At 51.0% G+C, this 23,665-nt stretch overlaps 1 protein-coding gene across 1 annotated transcript; it reads right to left on the bottom strand.

Moving 5' to 3' along the window:
- Positions 1-35: 35 nt before the first annotated feature.
- On the bottom strand, positions 36-22,151 carry gpatch8 (G patch domain containing 8). Its single transcript, XM_084328247.1, has 6 exons — positions 22,136-22,151; positions 19,097-19,164; positions 17,624-17,710; positions 13,076-13,219; positions 11,472-11,602; positions 36-5,075 (listed from the first exon to the last, which is right to left on the bottom strand). The coding sequence occupies exons 2-6, from the start codon at positions 19,121-19,123 to the stop codon at positions 113-115; spliced, it is 5,352 nt and encodes a 1,783-aa protein (XP_084184373.1). The 5' UTR covers positions 19,124-19,164; positions 22,136-22,151; the 3' UTR covers positions 36-112.
- Between the last annotated feature and the right edge of the window lie 1,514 nt (positions 22,152-23,665).

The raw sequence follows: 23,665 nt of genomic DNA, 5'->3' as shown, positions 1-23,665 counted from the left end.
GAACCCCCCTAGCACTCTAACCCCCCCCTCCCACCCCCTGCTGTCGGGACACGCTACTTCACCGGGAAGCCGCCTTCTTCTTCAGCGCCGGCCGGCCTGGCCGGGCCCCACATCAGGAGCCGTGGTTGGGGGGATGCTGGAGGTCCTGCCCCGAGAAGATGGGGTGCAGGAGCGGGTGGAGCTGGAGGGCGGCCGCGGCCGCGGCCTGCGAGGGCCGCTGGGCGAAGAGCGTGGGGTAGAGGGCCGCGTGCGGGATGTGATGCAGCGCCAGCTGCGAGTGGTGGTGCAGCGCCGAGGCCGGGATGATGTGTATGGGCTGGCCGTTGAGGAAGGCCGTGTGGTGCGCGGGGATCAGACCGGCGTGCTGCAGCTGGTGCTGCAGCTGGTGCTGCAGCGAGTGGCCCAGCGTGTGGCCCAGCGTGTGGCCCAGGGGGCCCAGGGAGATGGGCGTGAGGTGGTGCTGGGGGATGTGGTGGTGCACCTGGGCCAGCTGGGCGTGGGCGGGGTGGCCCGGGTGGTGCGGGTGGCCCGGGTGGATGCCCATGGCGGCGGCGGTGGCCGCGTGGTGCTGCAGGATGGCGTGCTGCACCGTGGTCATGGAGGCGGCCGAGGACATGTTGGGGTGCTGGATCTGGATCTGCTGCAGGGCGGGCGGCTGCTGCAGCTGCTGCTGCTGGTGCATCATGGGGGCCATGGCGGCGGCGGCGTGGGGGAAGGCCTTCACCTGCTTGGCCAGCAGCTGCTGCTGGATGTGCTGCTGCGCCGCCTGCTGCAGCTTGCTGTACTTCTCCATCTCCTCCGGGGTGAAGGTGATGGGCTGGCTCTCCAGGGGCGCCAGGCCGTCCTCCTCCTCCTCCGCCTCCATGCCCATGTCCTCCTCCTCCTCCTCCAGACTGGGCGGCGGGTACGAGGGATAGTGCATGTGCGGGTGCGGATGATGCGGCATGTCGGGCATGAGCGGCTCGTTCATCATGTGGTTCTGGGCGGAGGGGTCGAGTTGTCCCGCCTCGCCCTGGCCGTAGTGGGGCATCAGCATGGAGGGGGGGGGCTCCTGGTCGAACAGCGGCCGGGGCTCGTGGTGGTGCTGCTGCACCTGCTGGGTCTCGGGGCCGGGGTGCTGCGCCTCTTCCGGTGCCACGACGACGGCCTGCGGGGCCTCCTCCGCCTTCTGGACCGGCGGGGCCGGGGGCGGCGGCGGAGGGGGGAACTCCCTGATCGGCTCCACCAGGATCACTTCGCCCGATGCCTCGGAGCCTTTCCCCCCCGATGACGATTTCTCGCCCTCGCTGGGTCTGGTCAGGGGGATGATAGCGGTGAGTTTCTTCCCCGCCTGGAGCTTACCGAACAGGGGCAGCATGGCTTTACTCCCCAGAGCCGGGGGCAGCCGGGGGCCAAAGTAGCCTTGCGGCGGGTCTTTGATCTTAGCGCCAGACTTTGTCCCCAAGGGAGGGACCGTCGAGCCTTTCCTAGACTGGACCTTCTCCAGCAGCTGGCGGGCGGTGAGGGAGTTCCTCTGCTCCCCCGCGTCCCGAGACCCCGGCGCCCGCAGGCCCCCCCCCTGCGAGGCGGACGACGACGAGTGACTGTTGCGGCTGGGGCCCCCCCGCGCGGCCGACCGCGGGGACTGGGAGCGGTAGATGCGCGAGCGGTTGAAGCGGCGCACGGCGCTGGTGGCGCGGCTGCCTCTCGGGCCGCGGCGCTGAGGGGAGCCCTTGGCGGAGGCGGAGGAGCGGCTGGCCGAGCTGCGGCTGTAGCTGCGCCTGTAGGACCGGGCGCCGCCGCTGCTGCTCCGGCTGCGGCTGCTGGAGCTCCGCGAGCTGCTCCGCCGGCGGTGCCGACGCCTCTTCCTGCCGCCGCCGCGCCCCCCGTGGCTGCGGGAGCGCGAGCGCGACTCCTCGGAGGACGAGGACGAGTACTGGCGTCGCCTCGATCGCCGCCGGCCCCGGCTCCCCCTCCGCTCGTACTCCGATTCCGACGAGCGCTTGGAGCGTCTCCGCCGGCGGCGACCCTCGTCGCTGTAGTCGCTGTAGCTGGAGTAGCTGCGGCTGCGCTGGCTGTAGGCGCTGCTGCCCCCCGACGAGCCGTCGGAACTGCTGGAGTAGGAGTGGCTGCGGGAGGTCTGGCCGCGGTGGTGGTGGTGGCGGCTGCTGCCGTGTCTCTCTCCCCCATGGCGCGACGAGCGACTCCCGGAGCGGCCGGAGTCCTCGCTGCGGTGCCGCCGTTCCCCCCGGGGGCTGGACCGGCGGTGGCGCGAGCGCTGGGTGGACGTGCCCCCTTCCTCTTCACTCTCGCTGCTGGGAGGTTTGCCCGGACCGGGGCTCTTCTGGGCCGAGGCGGAGCAGGACGCCCCGGAGGACGCGCTTGGCTCGGTCTTCTGTTTCTTGGTGCCGTTGTGCTCTTGAGCCTCTGCAGAGCTGGACTTGTTGTCGGGGCCTTTTCCTTCCTCCGCCCCAGACTTGGAAGGCACGTCCTTGGCAGGACGCTTCCTCTTCCCAGGTTCTGTACCCGAAGCTCCTGTAGCTCCTGGACTTGCTGCTGCGATTCCGGCTGCCGGCTGAACAGAGGAAGTGGCCGCTTTATCTTCCGCCTTTGGTTTCGCTTTCGGTTTCTCTTTCTCCTTCTCTTTTTCCTTGTCCTTATCTTTTTCCTTGTCCTTGTCCTTATCTTTTTCCTTGTCCTTGTCCTTCTCTTTTTCCTTCTCCTTGTCGTCACCGGCTGTTCCCTCGTCGTGATCCGGCGCCTTGTTTTTGCTCTTCTTCCGTTTGTGTTTCTTCTTCTTCTTCTTGGGTTTTTCTCCCGGGACCTCCGTTTCCGCCTCACCGCCCTCTCCTTTGTCTTTTCCTTTACGTTTTGAGTGCTTCGCGGACTTCTTGTGTTTCTTCTTCTTCTTCTTCTTCTTCTTGGCACTGCTGCTGCCGCCCGCCACCGCCTTCTGCTCGTCGCCCTCCGCCTGTCCAGGTTCTACCTTCACGACGGGCCGGTCTTTGTCTGCGCTCGGCCCGGGGTTCACGGCCGCGTCGCCCTCCGAGGACGACACCGCGGCAGCCGTCTCCGCTCCCTTTTCGGCTGCGCTCGCTTCGGACGGCTTGGGGGCCTTCGCCGCCTTCCCGCCGCGGGGGCCCTTGTTACGGGACAGCTTGAAGTCGAAGTAGAGGGGGTTGCAGCTGTAGGACAGGGAGGGCTGCGCCTTGGTGAACTCCAGCAGCTCAGAGGGCCACTGCAGGGTGGTGCTCTCGTCTTTGCTCAGGACGGGGAAGAAGGGACCTGTGGGCACTTTAGGGCCCGAGTTGGGCTCCAGAGCGTCTTTCTTAGGGCCTGAGGCGGACTCCGGAGCGTCCTTCTTAGGGCCCGAGTTGGGCTCGAGAGCGTCCTTCTTAGGGTCCGAGGCGGGCCCTGGAGCGTCTTTCTTAGGGCCAGAGGCGGGCCCTTGAGCGTCTTTCTTAGGGCCAGAGGCGGGCCCTGGAGCGTCTTTCTTAGGGCCAGAGGCGGGCCCTGGAGCGTCTTTCTTAGGGCCAGAGGTTGGCCCTGAAGCGTCTTTCTTGGGGCCAGAGGTTGGCCCTGAAGCGTCTTTCTTGGGGCCAGAGGTTGGCCCTGAAGCGTCTTTCTTAGGGTCCGAGGCGGGCCCTGGAGCGTCTTTCTTAGGGCCAGAGGTTGGCCCTGAAGCGTCTTTCTTGGGGCCAGAGGTTGGCCCTGGAGCGTCTTTCTTAGGGCCAGAGGTGGGCGCTTGAGCGTCTTTCTTAGGGCCAGAGGCGGGCCCTGGAGCGTCTTTCTTAGGGCCAGAGGTTGGCCCTGGAGAGTCTTTCTTAGGGCCAGAGGTGGGCCCTGGAGCGTCTTTCTTGGGGCCAGAGGTGGGCCCTTGAGCGTCTTTCTTAGGGCCAGAGGTGGGCCCTGGAGCGTCTTTCTTAGGGCCAGAGGTGGGCGCTTGAGCGTCTTTCTTAGGGCCAGAGGTGGGCTCTGGAGCGTCCTTCTTAGGGCCAGAGGCGGGCTTTCGAGCGTCCTGCTTGCTGTCCGTTGGTGCAGTCCGGGTGGGAGTGGTGGCGAGGGTGGCGGGTACTGTGGTAGCAGTCTCACAGGCGGAGGCCTCCTCAGTCTTCACTTTAGGCGATGGAGGGGCCGGCTCAAGGACAGGAGTGACCACTGGCTCCTTCTCGGTCTTACAGTCAGCCGTTTTATCGGACATTTTGTCCGTCTGTTCGGAACTTTTCTCGTCTGTCTTCTCTTCCCGCGTCTCCTCCTTGTCCTTCTTCTTCTTCTTGTTCTCCTTGTCCTTCCTCTTCTTCTTGTCCTTGCCCTCCTCCTCGTCATCATCCTCCCCGTCCTCCTCCTCCTCCTCTTTGATCTCACACTGGTCCGTGGACCTCATGAAGAGCAGGAACTTGAAGTGCGGCTTGACGCGGCAGTGCGCCGGCTTCGCGTAGTGATAGTATTGAGGCTCCTGGCCGGCGTAGCCTTCCTCCTTCTTCATCATCATCTTCAGCTTGAGGAGAGTGGAGGCCAGCGAGGCTCCGTCGTCGTCGTCGTCGTCTTCCTGCTGCTGCCCCTCCTCATCCTCCGTCGTCGTCGGCGTGCTCCCGCCTTCGCCTCTGTCCCCTCCTCCGTCCCCTCCTCCCTGGTCTCCCCTGGGGCTTTCCGTGGCGCCTCCTCCTGACGCCTCCTCCTGTGCCGCGGCCTTTTCCGCCTTCTCTCCCTCCTGGCCCCCCGCCCCCTCCTCGTCCTCCTCCTCCATGCCCTCCTCGTTGGCGTGGTCGGCGAACGCGGCGGCGGCAGTCTCCAACTTCACGGGGGCTTTCTTGGCGAAGGAGAAGGACACGCTGACCTTGGACCCCCCGGCGGGGGTCGGGGAGGAGCCGCCGCCGGCCCCGCTCCTCCCCAGGGAGAACCTGATGGTGGGGGCCGGCCTGGGGGAGGAGGAGGAGTCCTGCCCCGCGCTCCTACTGTCGTCTCCTACGGTGGTCTCCGCGGCGACGCTCTCGGCGGCCAGGGCTACTACGCTCTCCGGCGCCGAGCCGTCGTCAGACTTGTCTCCGTCCACGGCCACCGTGGTCGTCTTGAACATGGGCCCGCTGCCCGGCGTCCTGGAACACAAAGAGGAAGCCACGATATGAGAATAAATATACAATATAACTAGTGATGCACCGATGTGAAAATGGTGGCCGATACCGATAACCGATATTAACAGGGCTGTTCTGGCCGATAACGATATTTACCGATGTCGATATCTCTCTATCTATATAGAAAACACTTTTTTATGATAATCAAATAAAGAGATGTTTTCCAAAAGATTTTATTTTTATTTTTTTTACCTTTGTAATTTATTTTTAGAAATTACTGATATTTTGAAACAATTTAAGATGAAAACATGTTAAAAGATTTTTTTTTATTAACACTTTGACTGCCTAAAAACGCTTTACAGCGTCATTGCTGGCCATGCTAAAGTTGCCGGGGGACGCTGTACAGCGTCCTTATATCAATATTTCAAAAATCTGGAATCGGATTCATATTCCCCCTCCGCTGGCCTGAGATCCATCAGCAGGACCCACTGAGCTCTCTGGCGGTTCACGAGCGCCATCTGGTGGCCGATCGGCGCAACTGCTTAACAGGAAGCGCAGTAGAGGTTTTGCTGGTCGGCCCTATTACTTCCGGACACTCGGTATAGCTTCCGGCACTCTAGCTCGTCACTCTACATAGCGATCGATTGCCAATAACTCGATAAACAACATGATTTGGACGTATATACCATTATACAAGCTGGAGATGGACCGGGTAATAATATATCCCATAATGATAAGATTTCTACTCGACGATGATCGCCCAACGGCGCGCGGAGACTGGGGTGAGTTTCAGCGTGTAACGTTACCATCTTCGATACTAACTGCTTTTATCAACATTTGACCCACATTAGATGATTGGTATAACGCTGCCCACGGAATTATAAACGCCCCCTCGCCCATCCGGTCAACATCAGATGACGTGTAGTAACTTCTAGAAGTACGTCTAGTTGGAATTTTTTATATCGCGCTGATTGCCATCAAACTGTATTTCATCATCAATATAATGCATTTGGGGCTATATATCACGTTCTGGAGAAAGTTGCAGAAAGAGATGAAAACATACTTATACATTAGACCATACTTTACTATGAATATGTGAATGAAAAAGTTTAACGTTGCTACACAATGAACAATACATATAGGACTTTGAATGGGCCCTAATAATGGCAATGTAGCAATAGAATTTAAAAAGTTATAGCCCTGCAAAGAAGGGGACTTTCTCCATAGACAAATAGCGCTGGCAATCTATGGTATATCATTAATTTAACCCAAGGCAACCAAAGTGTTAAAGATACTTTTATTTTTATTCTTTTTTTTTTGGCCCGATACCGATGTGTAAAAAAAGGATCATATCGGCCGATATTATATCGGTGGCCGATATATCGTGCATCGATCCTAATGTGAAAATATTGTTGATGTTCTGTGCTTTATAAAAAATAGGGAAACAATGTCCAGGCACGCACTCCAGGTTTTTCCAAATTTATTGGCAGCCTGTAATCATATGACGTTTCGGTGTGAACACACCTTCTTCAGAATGGCTTGCATGAAGCATGAAGGGTAAGTGACCCTAGTAAATACAAGTCAAACAGGAAGTGACATAGGAAGTGACAACACATTCCCACAAGAGATCTGCAAAAAAGTACAAAATACCACTTACAAGCACAACCTTTTCAGAATTATGTAAATCAAAAAGCAGCATGTAAATAAAAAGAAAAAAGAAACAGTAAATCACAAAGAGATATATCTATATATAGTTATATATATTTTATACAGAGTAGGCCTACATCTTAAACTCTAAACATAAACACTCATGACCCATATAAGCCATCTTTCAATTATAAAGAATGATAAATGAAAATAGTAAACAATCGAATGAAATGAAATAATCAAATGAAACGGGTCAAAACATTTTCCTCATTGAGGCCTCTAGGCTCTAGACAATCCAGAAAATGAATATAGAAACATTCCCTTTGTAGCAAGAGCCTGTCTCTGTCGCCGCCTCTTGGTGGTCTCAAGACCTGCTCTATACCCATGTATTTTAAGCCAGAAATATCATGTCCTAACTTATTAAAGTGCCTTGCAACTGAAGACTTCTCGTCATTTCTTCTTATAGAACATTTGTGCTCCGAAATTCGATTTTTAAAACGTCTCCTTGTTTTTCCAACATAGTAAAGGTTGCAAGGACATTTAAGCAAGTAAACAACAAAATCAGAATTACAGGTAATCCGGCCTCTAACAGCGATACTCCTACCTGTACTTGGTTGTAAATAAAATGTCTCTTTAATCATGCCATGACATTGGGTACAAGACAAACATGGAAAATTGCCATTTGGAATTTTAGCCATAAAATGGGTAAATTTTTTGGGAAAATCTGTTTTAACTAACTGGTCCCTTAAGTTAGGTTGCCGTTTGTAGAAGTATTTGGGTGGTTCCTGGAACACACCTCCGATCTTAGGATCTGACTTTAAAATGTACCAGTATTTGTTCACAATATCACGCATATCTCTAGAAATAGGGCTGAAGGTGGACACCAATGCTACTGAGTTGCTTTTTACTTTGTCTTTATGTGTAAAAAGGGATCGTCTGTTTATCTGTTTAGTTTTATTAAGAGAATTTTCAATAAGGGCCTCACTATATCCTCTAGATCTAAAGTTCTGACAAAGCTCCTTGGCTTGTGTATCAAAAATGTCATCTGTATTACAGATACGTTTATATCTCAAAATCTGACTAAATGGAAGGCTCCTCTTGAGCTCTGGTGGGTGATAACTGCTATAATGGAGAAACGAATTTCGATCAGTCTCTTCTTTCTCTCTGTACAAAAAAGAGGCCTAGCTATGGGCAGCCCGGTAGCGGTTAATATGGCCAACTGTTTTATGTCGAAGTTTGAGTCTGAATGTATTTTCAATAATAATCCATATGTTGGACACATTAAAGCCTATTGGAGGTATATTGATGATTTATTTTTTGTATGGTCAGGCACTAAAGAGGCTCTGGAAGAGTTCCACTTGTTTCTCAACTCTCAGAGAGAGACTATTAAGTTTACTATGAATTATGATTCACATTCCATAGCGTTCCTCGATGTATTGGTGAAAAAGAGAGACAATATTGTCCATACCGAAGTTTTCAAAAAAGAGACTGATCGAAATTCGTTTCTCCATTATAGCAGTTATCACCCACCAGACCTCAAGAGGAGCCTTCCATTTAGTCAGATTTTGAGATATAAACGTATCTGTAATACAGATGACATTTTTGATACACAAGCCAAGGAGCTTTGTCAGAACTTTAGATCTAGAGGATATAGTGAGGCCCTTATTGAGAATTCTCTTAATAAAACTAAACAGATAAACATGCAATCCCTTTTTACACATAGACAAAGTAAAAAGCAACTCAGTAGCATTGGTGTCCACCTTCAGCCCTATTTCTAGAGATATGCGTGATATTGTGAACAAATACTGGTACATTTTAAAGTCAGATCCTAATATCGGAGGTGTGTTCCAGGAACCACCCAAATACTTCTACAAACGGCAACCTAACTTAAGGGACCAGTTAGTTAAAACAGATTTTCCCAAAAAATTGACCCATTTTATGGCTAATATTCCAAATGGCAATTTTCCATGTTTGTCTTGTACCCAATGTCATGGTATGATTAAAGAGAAATTTTATTTACAACCAAGTACAGGTAGGAGTATCGCTGTTAGAGGCCGGATTACCAGTAATTCTGATTTTGTTGTTTACTTGCTTAAATGTCCTTGCAACCTTTACTATGTTGGAAAAACAAGGAGACGTTTTAAAAATCGAATTTCAGAGCACAAATGTTCTATAAGAAGAAATGACGAGAAGTCTTCAGTTGCAAGGCACTTTAATAAGTTAGGACATGATATTTCTGGCTTAAAATACATGGGTATAGAGCAGGTCTTGAGACCACCAAGAGGCGGCGACAGAGACAGTCTCTTGCTACAAAGGGAATGTTTCTATATTCATTTTCTGGATTGTCTAGAGCCTAGAGGCCTCAATGAGGAAAATGTTTTGACCTGTTTCATTTGATTATTTCATTTCATTCGATTGTTTACTATTTTCATTTATCATTCTTTATAATTGAAAGATGGCTTATATGGGTCATGAGTGTTTATGTTTAGAGTTTAAGATGTAGGCCTACTCTGTATAAAATATATATAGATATATCTTTGTGATTTACTGTTTCTTTTTTCTTTTTATTTACATGCTTCTTTTTGATTTACATAATTCTGAAAAGGTTGTGCTTGTACAGGGCTGTACACTGCGAGCATCTCGTCGCAAATTGCCCCCTAATCTGGCCGGTGCGAGTGGAAAATATCATCTGGGGGCAAGCTTGCGAGTAGTGATTGCAACCCTTCATTCGCATTTCACTCCTAAATTAATCCATACAAATTGGATAAAACATTAGCCTACAACCAGGGCATAATGTTGCGGTTGTAATTTCATTAGACAGACCAGCGCGGACCTTTAATAACATGCAATTTGATTGACACGAGCAATGGGCTAACGTTAGCTGCTATCCACGGTATCCATTAGGATTATGCTAAGCTAACTAGCGTTAGCTGCAGCTAACCCTGGACACCAGTCAAAGCGGACTCCACAACACTAGTTCCATTCGGGAGGAAAGGGGGTGGGTTATATTGACAACGCTTGACAACAAAAGTTTAAACATAACTTCATATTTATTGGTTATTCGTTTCTGTTACTGTATATCATCCACTTTCCATCTCCGTCTGTTAAACGCTTCCTGTTTACATTCGAGTGTGACGTCATCACCTACGGCAGCTTAGACGATCAAAACACGAACCTAAAACAAAACCCAGGGGGGGGGGGGCTGGCTCTCTCATTCGTTCTCGCCCCCTCTCTCTCTCTCTCTGATTGATTGAAAACTTTATTAACAGATTGCAGAATGGGTACAATACAGTACAGCTCTCTCTACATTCAATGATTTAAAGTAGCCAAACGTTACAGACAGTATAAATACTAACTGGATAGTTGATGATATAAACATTTAATTTCATTATCTGAAATATTCTAAAATCATTAAGTCTGCTATAAGTAATAAGCCATTATCCCTTTGTGTGTGTGATTATTTTCTCACAGTAGTGTGTGTGTATATATATATATATATATATATATATATATATATATATATATATATATATATATATATATATATATATATATATATATATATGTGTGTGTGTGTGTGTGTGTGTTTGGCTAAAGTGGATAGAAAACACAGTACTGTGCAAAAAAAAGGCACCCAAAAGTTTTTATATAAATGGTCTTAGATGTAAATAAATTTTGTATTAGTGTGTCAGTAGACTACTCTTAGTACATTTTCATTAAATAATTTTTTAAAGCATCTTCATGGTTTAATAATGCAAACATATGTTGCAGGGACTTATTATAATCATCATATTGGCGTGACTGTATGCATCAAAGGGTTAAATCAAGCATTTTTAAGTGCTTTAGAGGAAATGTCAAAATATTGCGATATATATATATCGTGTATCGTGATATGGCCAAAAAATATCGCGATATCATTTAGAGGCCATATCTCCCAGCCCTATTATAATGGTAAAATAGTTATTTAAAAATGTGCCCCTAAAAAATATTCTTTGCCCCTAAATTTCTCATTTAGGGGCAAGTGTGCCCCTAGTGAAAAAGCTTAGCGTACAGCCCTGTTGTAAGTGGTATTTTGTACTTTTTTGCAGATCTCTTGTGGGAATGTGTTGTCACTTCCTATGTTGTCACTTCCTGTTTGACTTGTATTTACTAGGGTCACTTACCCTTCATGCTTCATGCAAGCCATTCTGAAGAAGGTGTGTTCACACCGAAACGTCATATGATTACAGGCTGCCAATACATTTGGAAAAACCTGGAGTGCATGCCTGGACATTGTTTCCCTATTTTTTATGTATGATATCAGAGGTTACAGCACCCAGTGTCAAGTCTAGTGAGGTGAGCGCGTTCTACTACTTTTTTCACATGTTCTTTACCTTGGTCTATTTTGCTGCCATCTATTTTATACTTATTTTACGTCTGCTTTTTGAGTATTTTTTTTGCTGCTGTGAAGCACTTTGAGCCGAAAGGTGCTATACAAATAAAGTTTATATATATAATAATTTCTAAAGTAGCTCTGAATGTTATCTCGCTATATAAATGGCATTATGTCTCTGCGAGCACAGGCTACTAGAGTTGGCCAAAACTCTGCTGAATGCAATGAAGGGTGCCTGAGGTCTACTCTCTCTAGTTGCACCGCTGCGCTGCGCTGCGGCCAGCAGAGGGCGTCTGAGGTCTACTCTCTCTAGCTGCACCGCTGCCAGCAGAGGGCGTCTGAGGTCTACTCTCTCTAGCTGCACCGCTGCACTGCGGCCAGCAGAGGGTCTACTCTCTCACCGGTCCTGCTCCTTCCTCTGCTCTGCCAGTTCATGCAGCCGGCGGATCATCTTCTCCCTCTTCTTGCCGCCCTTACGGGAGCGGGACGACACGTTCCGGGCAAACTCCCTCTGCTTCAGCTCCTTGAGCCTCTTCAGGAGGGAGGGGGGAGGGGGGGAGAGAGAGAGAGAGTCAATCATACAAACCTTCTGTAATGTACCGAATTCTTCTGATTTCTCCGTTTGATTGTTTTGTTTGACAATATAAATTTATGTTTCCCATGTCAATAAAGCCCATTTGAATTGAATGAAATGAATTCAATTGAATTGAGAGAGAGGGGGGGGGGAGAGAGAGAGAGAGAGATAGAGAGAGGGGGGGGGAAGGGGAAGAGAGGGTGAGAGAGAGAGAGAGGTAGGGGGAGAGAGGTAGGGGAGAGAGAGAGACAGAGAGAGGTAGGGGAGAGAGAGAGACAGAGAGAGAGTGCGGGGGAGAGAGAGACAGAGAGAGAGTGCGGGCGAGAGAGGGTGAGGGGGAGAGAGAGAGATACAGAGAGAGAGAGAGAGAGGTAGGGGAGAGACAGAGAGGTAGGGGAGAGAGAGAGACAGAGAGAGAGAGAGAGAGAGAGGGGGGGGAGAGAGAGAGGGTGAGGGGGATACACAGAGAGAGGGAGGGGGAGAGAGAGGTCACAGGGACCAGAGACGAGGGGTGAAGGGGACCAGAGACGAGGGGTGAAGGGGACCAGAGACGAGGGGTGAAGGGGACCAGAGACGAGGGGTGAAGGGGACCAGAGACGAGGGGTGAAGGGGACCAGAGACGAGGGGTGAAGGGGACCAGAGACGAGGGGTGAAGGGGACCAGAGACGAGGGGTGAAGGGGACCAGAGACGGGGGGTGAAGGGGACCAGAGACGGGGGGTGAAGGGGACCAGAGACGGGGGGTGAAGGGGACCAGAGACGAGGGGTGAAGGGGACCAGAGACGGGGGGTGAAGGGGACCAGAGACGGGGGGTGAAGGGGACCAGAGACGAGGGGTGAAGGGGACCAGAGACGAGGGGTGAAGGGGACCAGAGACGAGGGGTGAAGGGGACCAGAGATGAGGGGTGAAGGGGACCAGAGACGGGGGGTGAAGGGGACCAGAGACGAGGGGTGAAGGGGACCAGAGACGGGGGGTGAAGGGGACCAGAGACGGGGGGTGAAGGGGACCAGAGACGGGGGGTGAAGGGGACCAGAGACGAGGGGTGAAGGGGACCAGAGACGGGGGGTGAAGGGGACCAGAGACGGGGGGTGAAGGGGACCAGAGACGAGGGGTGAAGGGGACCAGAGACGAGGGGTGAAGGGGACCAGAGACGAGGGGTGAAGGGGACCAGAGATGAGGGGTGAAGGGGACCAGAGACGGGGGGTGAAGGGGACCAGAGACGAGGGGTGAAGGGGACCAGAGACGAGGGGTGAAGGGGACCAGAGACGAGGGGTGAAGGGGACCAGAGACGAGGGGTGAAGGGGACCAGAGACGGGGGGTGAAGGGGACCAGAGACGAGGGGTGAAGGGGACCAGAGACGAGGGGTGAAGGGGACCAGAGACGAGGGGTGAAGGGGACCAGAGAGAGACGGGAGACTAGGTCCTGCTCCTCACCTGCTTGTGAGCGTGGTCGTAGGAGTTGATGTGGTTGTCGAACTCCTGGTGTTTGGTGTACTGCTTCTCACAGAGCTCACAGTAGAAGTTGGCCCTCAGGTCTTCCAGAGCCAAGGCGATGGCCGCCTCCTTGTCCGCTTGCTCCTGTGGAGAGGAAGAGGAAGAGAAGAGGAAGAGCAGGGGTGAGCGAGTGACGCGGGAACAGATTCGATCGGAACCGTGTTTTTACGGCAGTATTTTTAGCGTACTGGTGAAAGGAGTGTATTACACAGGGTTCCCCACAGACAGCCGGTTAACCCTTTCACTGTGACAATACTACAGAAGGTTAGCCCTTTACTATCACACAACCGACGGCGATGCGGCGACGGATGCGGCGCTAATGATGCTAATGATGGAGCATCGCCGTCGGTTGTGTGATAGTAAAGGGCTAACCTTATGTCGTGTGGCAGTGAAAGGGATAAGTACTTTTCCAAGCACCGTTTCATTTTCAAGGATGTCACTCGAAGGATACAACTCACTTTTAAATGCCATTTTTTTTTAACATCTTCTTGGCCTGCTCGCCAGCTAGAGCGTCACACGAGAAGAAGAAATGAGGAAAAGCAGTTGGACCGCGCGAGGCAGAGCGACTCGTCAGATTTTGATTGATTGAACATTTTATTAACAGATTGCAGAATGGGTACAATACACAGTAAGGCTCAATTGTTACGGGGATGCAGACCAGAGAAAGACTTTCGTCTTCTTTACACCAGGGTGCCCCATTTTCAATTCATAATGAATTGTAAGCAGGGGTGCAGTGGTCATATCAGAAGTGGTGGGATGGTGGGGATGTCTTTGTAAATATTGCCTTGAAATAGAGAAGCTGAAAAGGGTCTGCTCAGAAAAGTGGTGGGATGGCGTGGTACCGCATGGGACCACCAGTGCACCACTGATTGTAAGTAGGGTGCAACTAGCACCGTGCAATCCATTCTTTGTGGATCTATCCCTCAGTGTCACCATCCGTTTAATTTGTTATTGTAAGGTAATATAATATAACTGATGTGGCACACAGACCCTCATCTGCAGCTTTGACTACACTGCCTACTTGCTCAGATGCTTATATTGTTTACACTGCTTATTATTTACTTTACTATAGTTTTATTGCCTATATTTAAGTCTTTCTACCATTACCCTGCCCGTACCTCCCCTCCCCCATGCTGCTGTGACGCCCGAGATGTCCCCAAGGGGATCAATAAAAGGAATATCTCATCTTCATTTTCCTTTTCTTTTTTTTGCAGTGAAAGCTAGGGGCCAGCTTATACATCATACACTCTAACAAATAACCTATTTGGAACTTTTGTTTGCCATTTTATTGAAAATTGTGTTTTTAAGTTGCAGGAAATTACAGCAAACGTCTTTCTTTATTGCAAATAATATTATTTTGCCTCCTGCACAGAGACTCAGGCACCGCCTTGTTTGAAAACCCAGGGAAAAGCCCTGCTCCGCTTATGTCAACGTCTTCTATCCAGGAAGTCACTTTTGTCTCCGCAGACTGAAAGAATGTCCCATTGACATGTCACGTCATTCACCCGCCCCGGTCCAGACCTGCTCGGATACATTCCTTGGCACACGCTGCCGCAGTACGGGGAGAGCGCGGCTTTAGCCCCATTGACTGAGTATGTGCCACTGACTAATCACCTCTGAATCTGCTGCTGTCCGCCTGCCAACCGGAGGGAGGGGGGGGTGGGGGGTGCCACCATCTGATCTCAGTGGCATTTAAAAAGAAAAGGGAAGCTTGGGGCGTTTTCTAGGTTATCTAGTTGTTTTTTCTTTCAGACTCTGGGCCGGATTGGGAGGAATGTGTGCGTGTTTGTCCTCCAGTTTCACTGAAATGCTGGCATCGTTAGCGTTCTTCATCGAAGCTGTGGGAGGACGGCTAGCTGCAAGCTCACGGCTAAGTAGGGACCCGTGGTTTCAATGAGGAATGCTAATAATGCTAACATGCTAACGTGACGTTTTGGGGGAAAATGGACAAATATAAATACATTCCTCCTCACTTTACCATATCATGCCCCGCTTACTTTACTCTCAGTCTCACACGCCCTGCTTACTCGCTACAGAGCACAGGCAGAATGACCTCATCTCCCTAGATGAGCTGATGTCACTCTCTCCACCATAACGAGGGGCGAAGCGGGGAAGAGGGGGAACGAGAGGGGGAGAGAAGAGGGGAAGAGGGGGAACAAGAGGGGGAGAGAAGAGGGGAAGAGGAGGAATGAGAGGGGGAGAGAAGAGGGGAAGAGGAGGAACGAGAGGGGGAGAGAAGAGGGGGAACGAGAGGGGGAGAGACGAGGGGAAGAGAAGAGGGGAAGAGGAGGAACGAGAGGGGGAGAGAAGAGGGGAAGAGGGGAAGAGAAGAGGGGAAGAGAAGAGGGGAAGAGGGGAAGAGAAGAGGGGAAGAGAAGAGGGGAAGAGGAGGAACGAGAGGGGGAGAGAAGAGGGGAAGAGGAGGAACGAGAGGGGGAGAGAAGAGGGGAAGAGAAGAGGGGGAACGAGAGGGGGAGAGAAGAGGGGAAGAGAAGAGGGGGAACGAGAGGGGGAGAGAAGAGGGGAAGAGGAACGAGAGGGGGAGAGAAGAGGGGAAACGAGAGGGGGAGAGAAGAGGGGAAACGAGAGGGGGAGAGAAGAGGGGAAACGAGAGGGGGAGAGAAGAGGGGGAACGAGAGGGGGAGAGAAGAGGGGGAACGAGAGGGGGAGAGAAGAGGGGGAACGAGAGGGGGAGAGAAGAGGGGAAACGAGAGGGGGAGAGAAGAGGGGAAACGAGAGAGGGAGAGAAGAGGGGAAGAGAAGAGGGGGAACGAGAGGGGGAGAGAAGAGGGGAAGAGAAGAGGGGGAACGAGAGGGGGAGAGAAGAGGGGAAGAGAAGAGGGGGAACGAGAGGGGGAGAGAAGAGGGGAAGAGAAGAGGGGGAACGAGAGGGGGAGAGAAGAGGGGAAGAGAAGAGGGGGAACGAGAGGGGGAGAGAAGAGGGGAAGAGGAACGAGGGGGGGAGAGAAGAGGGGAAGAGAAGAGGGGGAACGAGAGGGGGAGAGAAGAGGGGGAACGAGAGGGGGAGAGAAGAGGGGGAACGAGAGGGGGAGAGAAGAGGGGAAACGAGAGGGGGAGAGAAGAGGGGGAACGAGAGGGGGAGAGAAGAGGGGAAACGAGAGGGGGAGAGAAGAGGGGGAACGAGAGGGGGAGAGAAGAGGGGAAGAGAAGAGGGAGAGAAGAGGGGAAGAGAAGAGGGGGAACGAGAGGGGGAGAGAAGAGGGGAAGAGGAGGAACGAGAGGGGGAGAGAAGAGGGGGAACGAGAGGGGGAGAGAAGAGGGGGAACGAGAGGGGGAGAGAAGAGGGGAAGAGAAGAGGGGAAGAGAAGAGGGGAAGAGAAGAGGGGAAGAGAAGAGGGGAAGAGGAGGAACGAGAGGGGGAGAGAAGAGGGGGAACAAGAGGGGGAGAGAAGAGGGGAAGAGAAGAGGGGAAGAGAAGAGGGGGAACGAGAGGGGGAGAGAAAGGGGGAGAGAAGAGGGGAAACGAGAGGGGGAGAGAAGAGGGGGAACGAGAGGGGGAGAGAAGAGGGGAAACGAGAGGGGGAGAGAAGAGGGGAAACGAGAGGGGGAGAGAAGAGGGGGAACGAGAGGGGGAGAGAAAGGGGGAGAGAAGAGGGGAAACGAGAGGGGGAGAGAAGAGGGGGAACGAGAGGGGGAGAGAAGAGGGGGAACGAGAGGGGGAGAGAAGAGGGGGAACGAGAGGGGGAGAGAAGAGGGGGAACGAGAGGGGGAGAGAAAGGGGGAGAGAAGAGGGGAAACGAGAGGGGGAGAGAAGAGGGGGAACGAGAGGGGGAGAGAAGAGGGGAAACGAGAGGGGGAGAGAAGAGGGGGAACGAGAGGGGGAGAGAAAGGGGGAGAGAAGAGGGGGAGAGAAGAGGGGGAACGAGAGGGGGAGAGAAAGGGGGAGAGAAGAGAGATGCGCTCCAGAATCCTCCGATCACGCTGCAAAAGCAACATCGGCGGAATCTCAACGAGAGACGTGACGACCGATGAGTCACCAGCAGCACAGGGCAAGAGCCAGGAGGAACAACGAACAGCACACAACGGGTTAACAAAGGTGGGTTAACAGAAAGGTAGAGAGACCCAGAGAGAGAGGGTGGGGGGAGATAGAGAGAGAGCGAGTGGGTGGGGGGAGATAGAGAGAGAGCGAGAGAGACAGAGACAGAGAGAGAGAGACAGAGAGAGGAGAGAGACAGACAAAGGGAGAGGGAGGAGAGAGGGAGAGACAGAGCGAGTAAGAGAGAAAGAGAGAGACAGAGAAAGCGTGAGCGAGAGAGGAGAGAGAGAGAGAGAGCGCGAGCAAGAGAGAGACAGAGAGAGCGTGAGCGAGATAGAAGGAGAGAGAGAAAGGGGGAGGGAGAGAGAGCAAGAGAGAGACAGAGGAGAGAGAGGGAGAGAGAGAGGGGGGGGGAGGGAGGGAGGGAGAGAGAGACAGAGAGAGAGAGAGGCAGGGTGAGTCAGAGCCTCAGTCAGACGCCTCCTCCTCACCTTGTATTTCTGCCGCAGCTCCTCTGTGTCCTCCTTCTCCACCTCCAGGACTCGCCTCTTCTCCGTGGCGTCCTCCGCATAGTCCAGCTGCAGGAGACGGGAGGACGTTTAGGACGTTTAGGACACTCGGAACACACGGACCTGACCTATAAAGTGAAGGCGTCTGCGCGGACAGCGGAGCCGTCTTATATAGGTCTCTGTGCGGCAGAGTGACGGCACAGAGTGGCTTAAGTTTCACTTTCACTTTGATTTAGATTTAACTTATATAATATAATATGATACTGTATTGTATGTTATATCATATTACATTATATAATCATATTATAATTAATTTGTATATTATATTAAACTATATTTACACTATATACTATTATTAGGGATGTCCGATATTGGCGTTAAAATGTGATATCGGAAAATATCGGTATCGGTTTTCAAATTTTTTATTTTATTTTTTACATTTCTATAACCTTTATTTACCCAGGCAAGCAAGTAAGAACAAATTCAGATTTTATTTATTGTCAAAAGTATGCATAATGTTGTGTTAATTCCACAACAAGAGATATGTAATGTAATTACCTGAAATTATTCGGTTTTTGGGGGGGGGGGGGGGGGAACCCCGCATATATCGGTATCGGTTGATATCGGTATCGGAAATTAAGAGTTGGACAATATCGGTGTATCGGTAAAAAAGACAATATCGAGCATCGAGTGACTACCTGGTAAAATAAAATATCTCATATCACATTATATATGTGCTGTATACACTATTATGTACTATATACTATTATATATGCGATTATATACTGCAGGTATACTATACTGTAATGTTGTACTATATGTGTGTACTGTAATGTGTACTATATGTATGTAGGCCTACTATGTATTGTATGTAAAGAAAAAAAATTTATAAAAAAACGTAAGTCTTTCAGGGGGAGGGCCCGACAAGCCTAGTGCTTCTCCCTTCAGCCCTTTTCGGACAATTGGACAATGCTGCAATAGCAGCTGGTAAAACTTTGGCGCTTTATGGAGTGACCGTTGTTATGTGTCCAAAAGCCGTAATAAAAAATAACTGAACTGAACTTGGCGTGAAGGAGAGAAAAGGAGGCTCTAGAGACGACACATGAACGAAAGAACATTGACGGAAGGTATCACTGTTTATCCGTGGGTTTTATTTTTTAAATTAAGACCATAACGTCAACTCAGTCTGTCCAACAGAAGCAGGTGTAGACGGATCAGACACAGCGGATCGACGCAGCCGCATAACGCTAAAGATCAAAGTAAGCGCTCGACGGATCATCTCGTCTTAATGTCCGGTAAATAGCGGTGTTGTCCTTCCTGACTGAGTTTTATTAGTCATGGGGAAACTTCACATCACCGCGGCAACCCTAAGAGTGTAACACCGACCAAGGAAAACAAGGCATACAAAAAACAAACACCAACGAAGAAGAAGAAGAAGAAGAACAACAAACAAACCTCCATCTCCATGCGTTCCATCCCCATGACGTCATATTTGATGATGATGGGCACAGGGTCGGTGCGTCCTGGGGGGGTGGGGTTGGGAGACACAGAGGAGAGAGCAAGGTGAGCCTCGGGCACTGGGAAGGGGGGGTTGGGGGGGGGGGGGGGGGTGGAGGACTGGGGGGGGGGGGGGACAGCCTGCGTTTAGAGCACAGAGTGCTGGGGGTTAGAGGATTTTGTTTTTGCCTTGAAGTGCAAAGAGAACCAGAAAAAAAGCTACAGTGAACCAAAACATCAGCTATTCTCACAGCTTACTATGGCACAGAGTACTAGAAGCCCCGCCCCCCCCGCCGCTCTGATCTACCCCTCTGCCTGCCCGCTCTTAAAAAAAGTCAAATTAGCTATTAATCTAGTTCTATTCTGGCTGTTGTGATGCGAGCAAAGGGCCGTCAGGGGGGGGGGGGCTTGTTCAAGAGTTGATGTCTTGACAGGAGGGTAGAGAGGAGAGAGAGGAGTTTTAAGCCAATCTGTCGCAGTATCTACAGCTATTTTAGAGAGAGGGGAGAGTACAGCCTCTCTTTCGCTCTCTTCCTCCCTCCCTCCCTCCCTCCCTCCCTCCCAATTCAGTGGCGCAGTCCTGTTAAACCAGAACACCAAGTTTACCGAGGACGCTTCTGCCTGGGGGGGAGAGGGGGAGGGGGGAGGGGGGCCGGCTGACGCAGCTGCTGTGGGTTTAAACACCGAGAGCGCCGCTGCGACAACAAGCCGCGAGGGACAGTGGAGCCCCCCCCCCCCCCTCCGGCGGCTGTCTGACCCCTGTGACCCCTGTTCGCCATCCTATAGTGATGGCCTGGTCGCTTCCCTACCACCCAACACCCCCCCCCCCCCCCCCCCCCCCCCCCCTTACTTTTGTCTACTTAAGCTTTTGTTGCGTAAGCTGTGAAAAGAGCTAGATCAGAAGGAAATTAACGTTGGAAAAAAATTAAATAACAAAAAACAAACCAAAAACAACAAAAAAAACAGAATGAAACGGAAAGGATAAAAAAAAATCAAAACTACTTTGGAGATTGACACGTAATTGCTTAATCCACTCATAATCAGCCAAACGAAGCGGAGAGAGAGAGACAGAGAGAGAGAGAGTAAAAAAAGGACACAAGCACTGAACTACAGCTGAGTGACGTCACAGGCCAGGAATCGCCATGGTGACAGTGCGAGGGAGGGAATACTTACCTGACGAGATATGGGGGGGGGGGGGGGGGGGGGACAGACAGACAGACAGACGGGGGGGGGGGGTTCAAAACAAAAAGGCATAGAACAGAATTTGGACTAGTCTGCTGCCGCTGTTACCAGCCAGATACACTTGTGTTCAGTCTTTATTATCAATTCAGTTTGATTTCAGTTTTTTTTTTCGTTTTTTTTCCCCTCTTCCCTCAGATAGTCAAGGTTGTTGTTTTCCATCAATCAATTTTATGAGTCAGTTTATACCCTTGGGCATGAATCATATATATATATATATATAAAAGGTTTTCAGGGAAAATAAGTCTACACACCCGCGACAGGGCGCTTTGCTGGGCTAGGAATCAATTTGAAAAAAAAAATAAACGGGTTTCAATGTCGTAGTTGAAATTGAAATAAAGTAGGTTAATCCTGTAGCAATTCAGAACCAAATTAAGGCTCTTATGTCATGCTCAGGTTGGGCATTAACGACGTAGCAGCTTTTATATAAAGCTGCTTTACAATTTTGTTCCTTACATTCACACACACCGACGGCGGAGGCGACCATGCAAGGTGCCGACCTGCTCATGGGGAGCAATTAGGGTCTTTAAGTGTCTTCGCTTAAGGACAATTCGACACGCTGCCCGGGGAGGAGGAGGAGGAATCTAACCGGGAACCTTCCGATTACCAGACGACCACTCTCTACCTCCTGAGTCGCTGTCTAGGTTCAGTATATTACCAGGTCAGGGACGAAACCTGTACATGTAATGTATGTGTCCAAAATCCACGTCCAATTAATTCCTAGCCCATGGTAAAAAAAAAGAGAAAAAAAAGGTAAAAATGTGTTTATGTGTTGACGGCGCTACCATCTGCCCGCTACCTGGGCTGTTATAATTTAGCGTTCATAGCCCAATGGCATAATTATGATTGTGAGGTCATTGCTGCGCGTGTATCATATCATAAAAGGGCCAGTCTGGACTCACATTCCCATCGCGGCGTCTGTCCGCTGGATAGCCAGCCTGTACCGAGAACTAAACTCTTGATCACCTCGATCAGAATCACCTCTGTGACACCGAGGTCGAATCTTGCAGAAAGACTACACGATGTTTCTTTTTCCTTCCGCTATTAGGCAGAGTATAGAGGATTTAAATTGAGCTACATGGGTGGGCTACGAGCTACATGATACAGGCTACTGGCTACAGGCTACAGGCTATGAGCTACGGGCTACAGGCTACAGCCCAGCGGACAGAGCGCCACGGTTTTGAGTTCACGAGTGGACCGTTTCACTGAGAACACAGAGAGGGGAGGAGTCACAAACGGGGGGGGGGCCCAGAGTTAGTGATTCCAAAACGATTAGCATCCCAAGCATTTATCACCATTGTTTAAAATAAAAATTAAAAAAAATAAACACAGTGACAATACTTTCAGCATTACCCATTCCAGTGGAAAATAAACGAACCGGACGAATAAAGGAGTGCATCTAAAAAGACCACAGGGGGTGAATCACAAGGTATAAAACGAACGAAAAATAAAACTATATAAATATAAAAAAAAAAAAACTGAAAGCAAACAAAATGACAAAGTTCTACCAGTAATGTATATGTATGATAATATACAAGCAGCAGAATGAGATCTAGTACAGAGAGAAAGAGAGAGAGAGAATTGAAAGCCTATGTAGCATGGTGCTCTGATGACGGGGGGAAGTAGGAGGAGGAGGGGGGGGGGGGGGGGGGGGGGGGAGGACAACAAAATGAATTTTTTTGAAAACAAAAAAATAATGAGGGAGAAACTAAAACAAAAACAAAATAAAATTCAATTTGGGGAAAAAATAACATTTACCACTAAGTTTACCATCAGCACAACATGGGCAGGATCAAATCGCTGTAAAAAAGAAACACCAATTGGTTAAGCAGGAAGACTGAGGCACATAGAGAAGGGGGGGGGGGGGGTTGTGGGGTTTGGGGGGGGAGGGGTCCTCTCTCCACTCTGGGCTATAAGTGCTTACAGGGATACCCTCCCACCACTCTCTCAAGCGCCCGCCCAGTCCCGGTCCCCAGTCAGTGCCACCCCCCCCACCCACCCACCCACCCACCTAAGCCCGGCGCTAACGTACATCCAGCAGACCCCCCCCCCCCCCCTTAACCCTTAAGGGTGCCGGACCGGGCTCAGAGGTCCTCTTACAGAGTAAACGCCCGCCCCCCCCCCCCCCCCCCCCCCAAAGAAATCCTACGCCACCACAGTAATGTGGTCCCTCACACACCCCCGAGGATCTATGAGCCGGCAGCTTGCTTTCATAAAAATTCCCATCAGTTAAGTGGTCCTGGGGGAGCGGTCCTGGCCGCGGGAGGGGGGAGGAGACGACGCCGCTGTACAAACAGTCTCGAGGACCAGTCTCTTTTTTTGTTGAAAAAGGAGACGGAACAACATGGACGACCCTCTTCACACCCCTCTCCCATGGCTCACGCTAATTCAGGTTTTAAAAACACCATCTATTTAGGAACATGCAACCCAATCATCTGGACCCCCCCGACGATGGCCGCAGCTATACGGGTACTGGACACACACACACACCCGACCCCCACCCTGACCCCCACGGACGCTCGTTGCCCCTGGTTACCTGGTTAGCGGATCTCCCAAAAAAAACAATCCCTTCATTTCCTCACTAGCCCCTACCAGCCAGTGAAGCTCCTTCTGGGATATGCTTCATATTCGCCCCCAGGACGGTGAACATGTACACGGGATGTACCGTGGAAGAAAGAGGGCCGGCCGGGCTTTGAGCAGTGCTTAGAGTTGGCTTCTACATTGAGAGAGAGAGAGTAAAAACTGAACAGAACTTTTCTTTTTATTTGAACCGCCATTCGACGGAACCTTCCGTGTGTTGGAACTATAGACCACTTGCACTTCCACGCTACATGGAGCTCATGGGAGAGAGAGCGCGCGGGGTGATAAAATGAATGAATGTCGATTAGAATAAGTGGTTGTAGCTACGGCTGTGGGGACGCCGGAGACATGATCCATGTACGCCCGAGTCTCCTGAACGCGGAGAGACCGACCCCAAGTCGATCGGAACTTCCTCGACCAGAGCCATAGGCGCTCTTCCGCACCTACTCCTTAACCCGGCGCATGCACAGATTGCTCAGGGAGAGTGTCTGGACAATCCGGAGAGAGCAATCTGCGCGTGCAGAGTTTGGGGGGGCGTAGAAAAGCCACTATAGCTCGGCCGCGAAAGTGTCGATCGACTTGGGGGTCGGTATCTCCGCGTTCAGGAGACTCCGGCGTATAAGAAAGCATGTCTCCAGCACCCCCACAGCCGTAGCTACAACCACTTACGTCAAGGCTCTAATCAACATTCGTTACATTTATGAATTG

This window comes from Notolepis coatsorum (assembly GCF_963971535.1).
Source record: "Notolepis coatsorum genome assembly, chromosome: 14".
Lineage (NCBI taxonomy): Eukaryota > Metazoa > Chordata > Actinopteri > Aulopiformes > Paralepididae > Notolepis > Notolepis coatsorum.
This window is presented reverse-complemented; position numbering and strand designations above follow the sequence as displayed.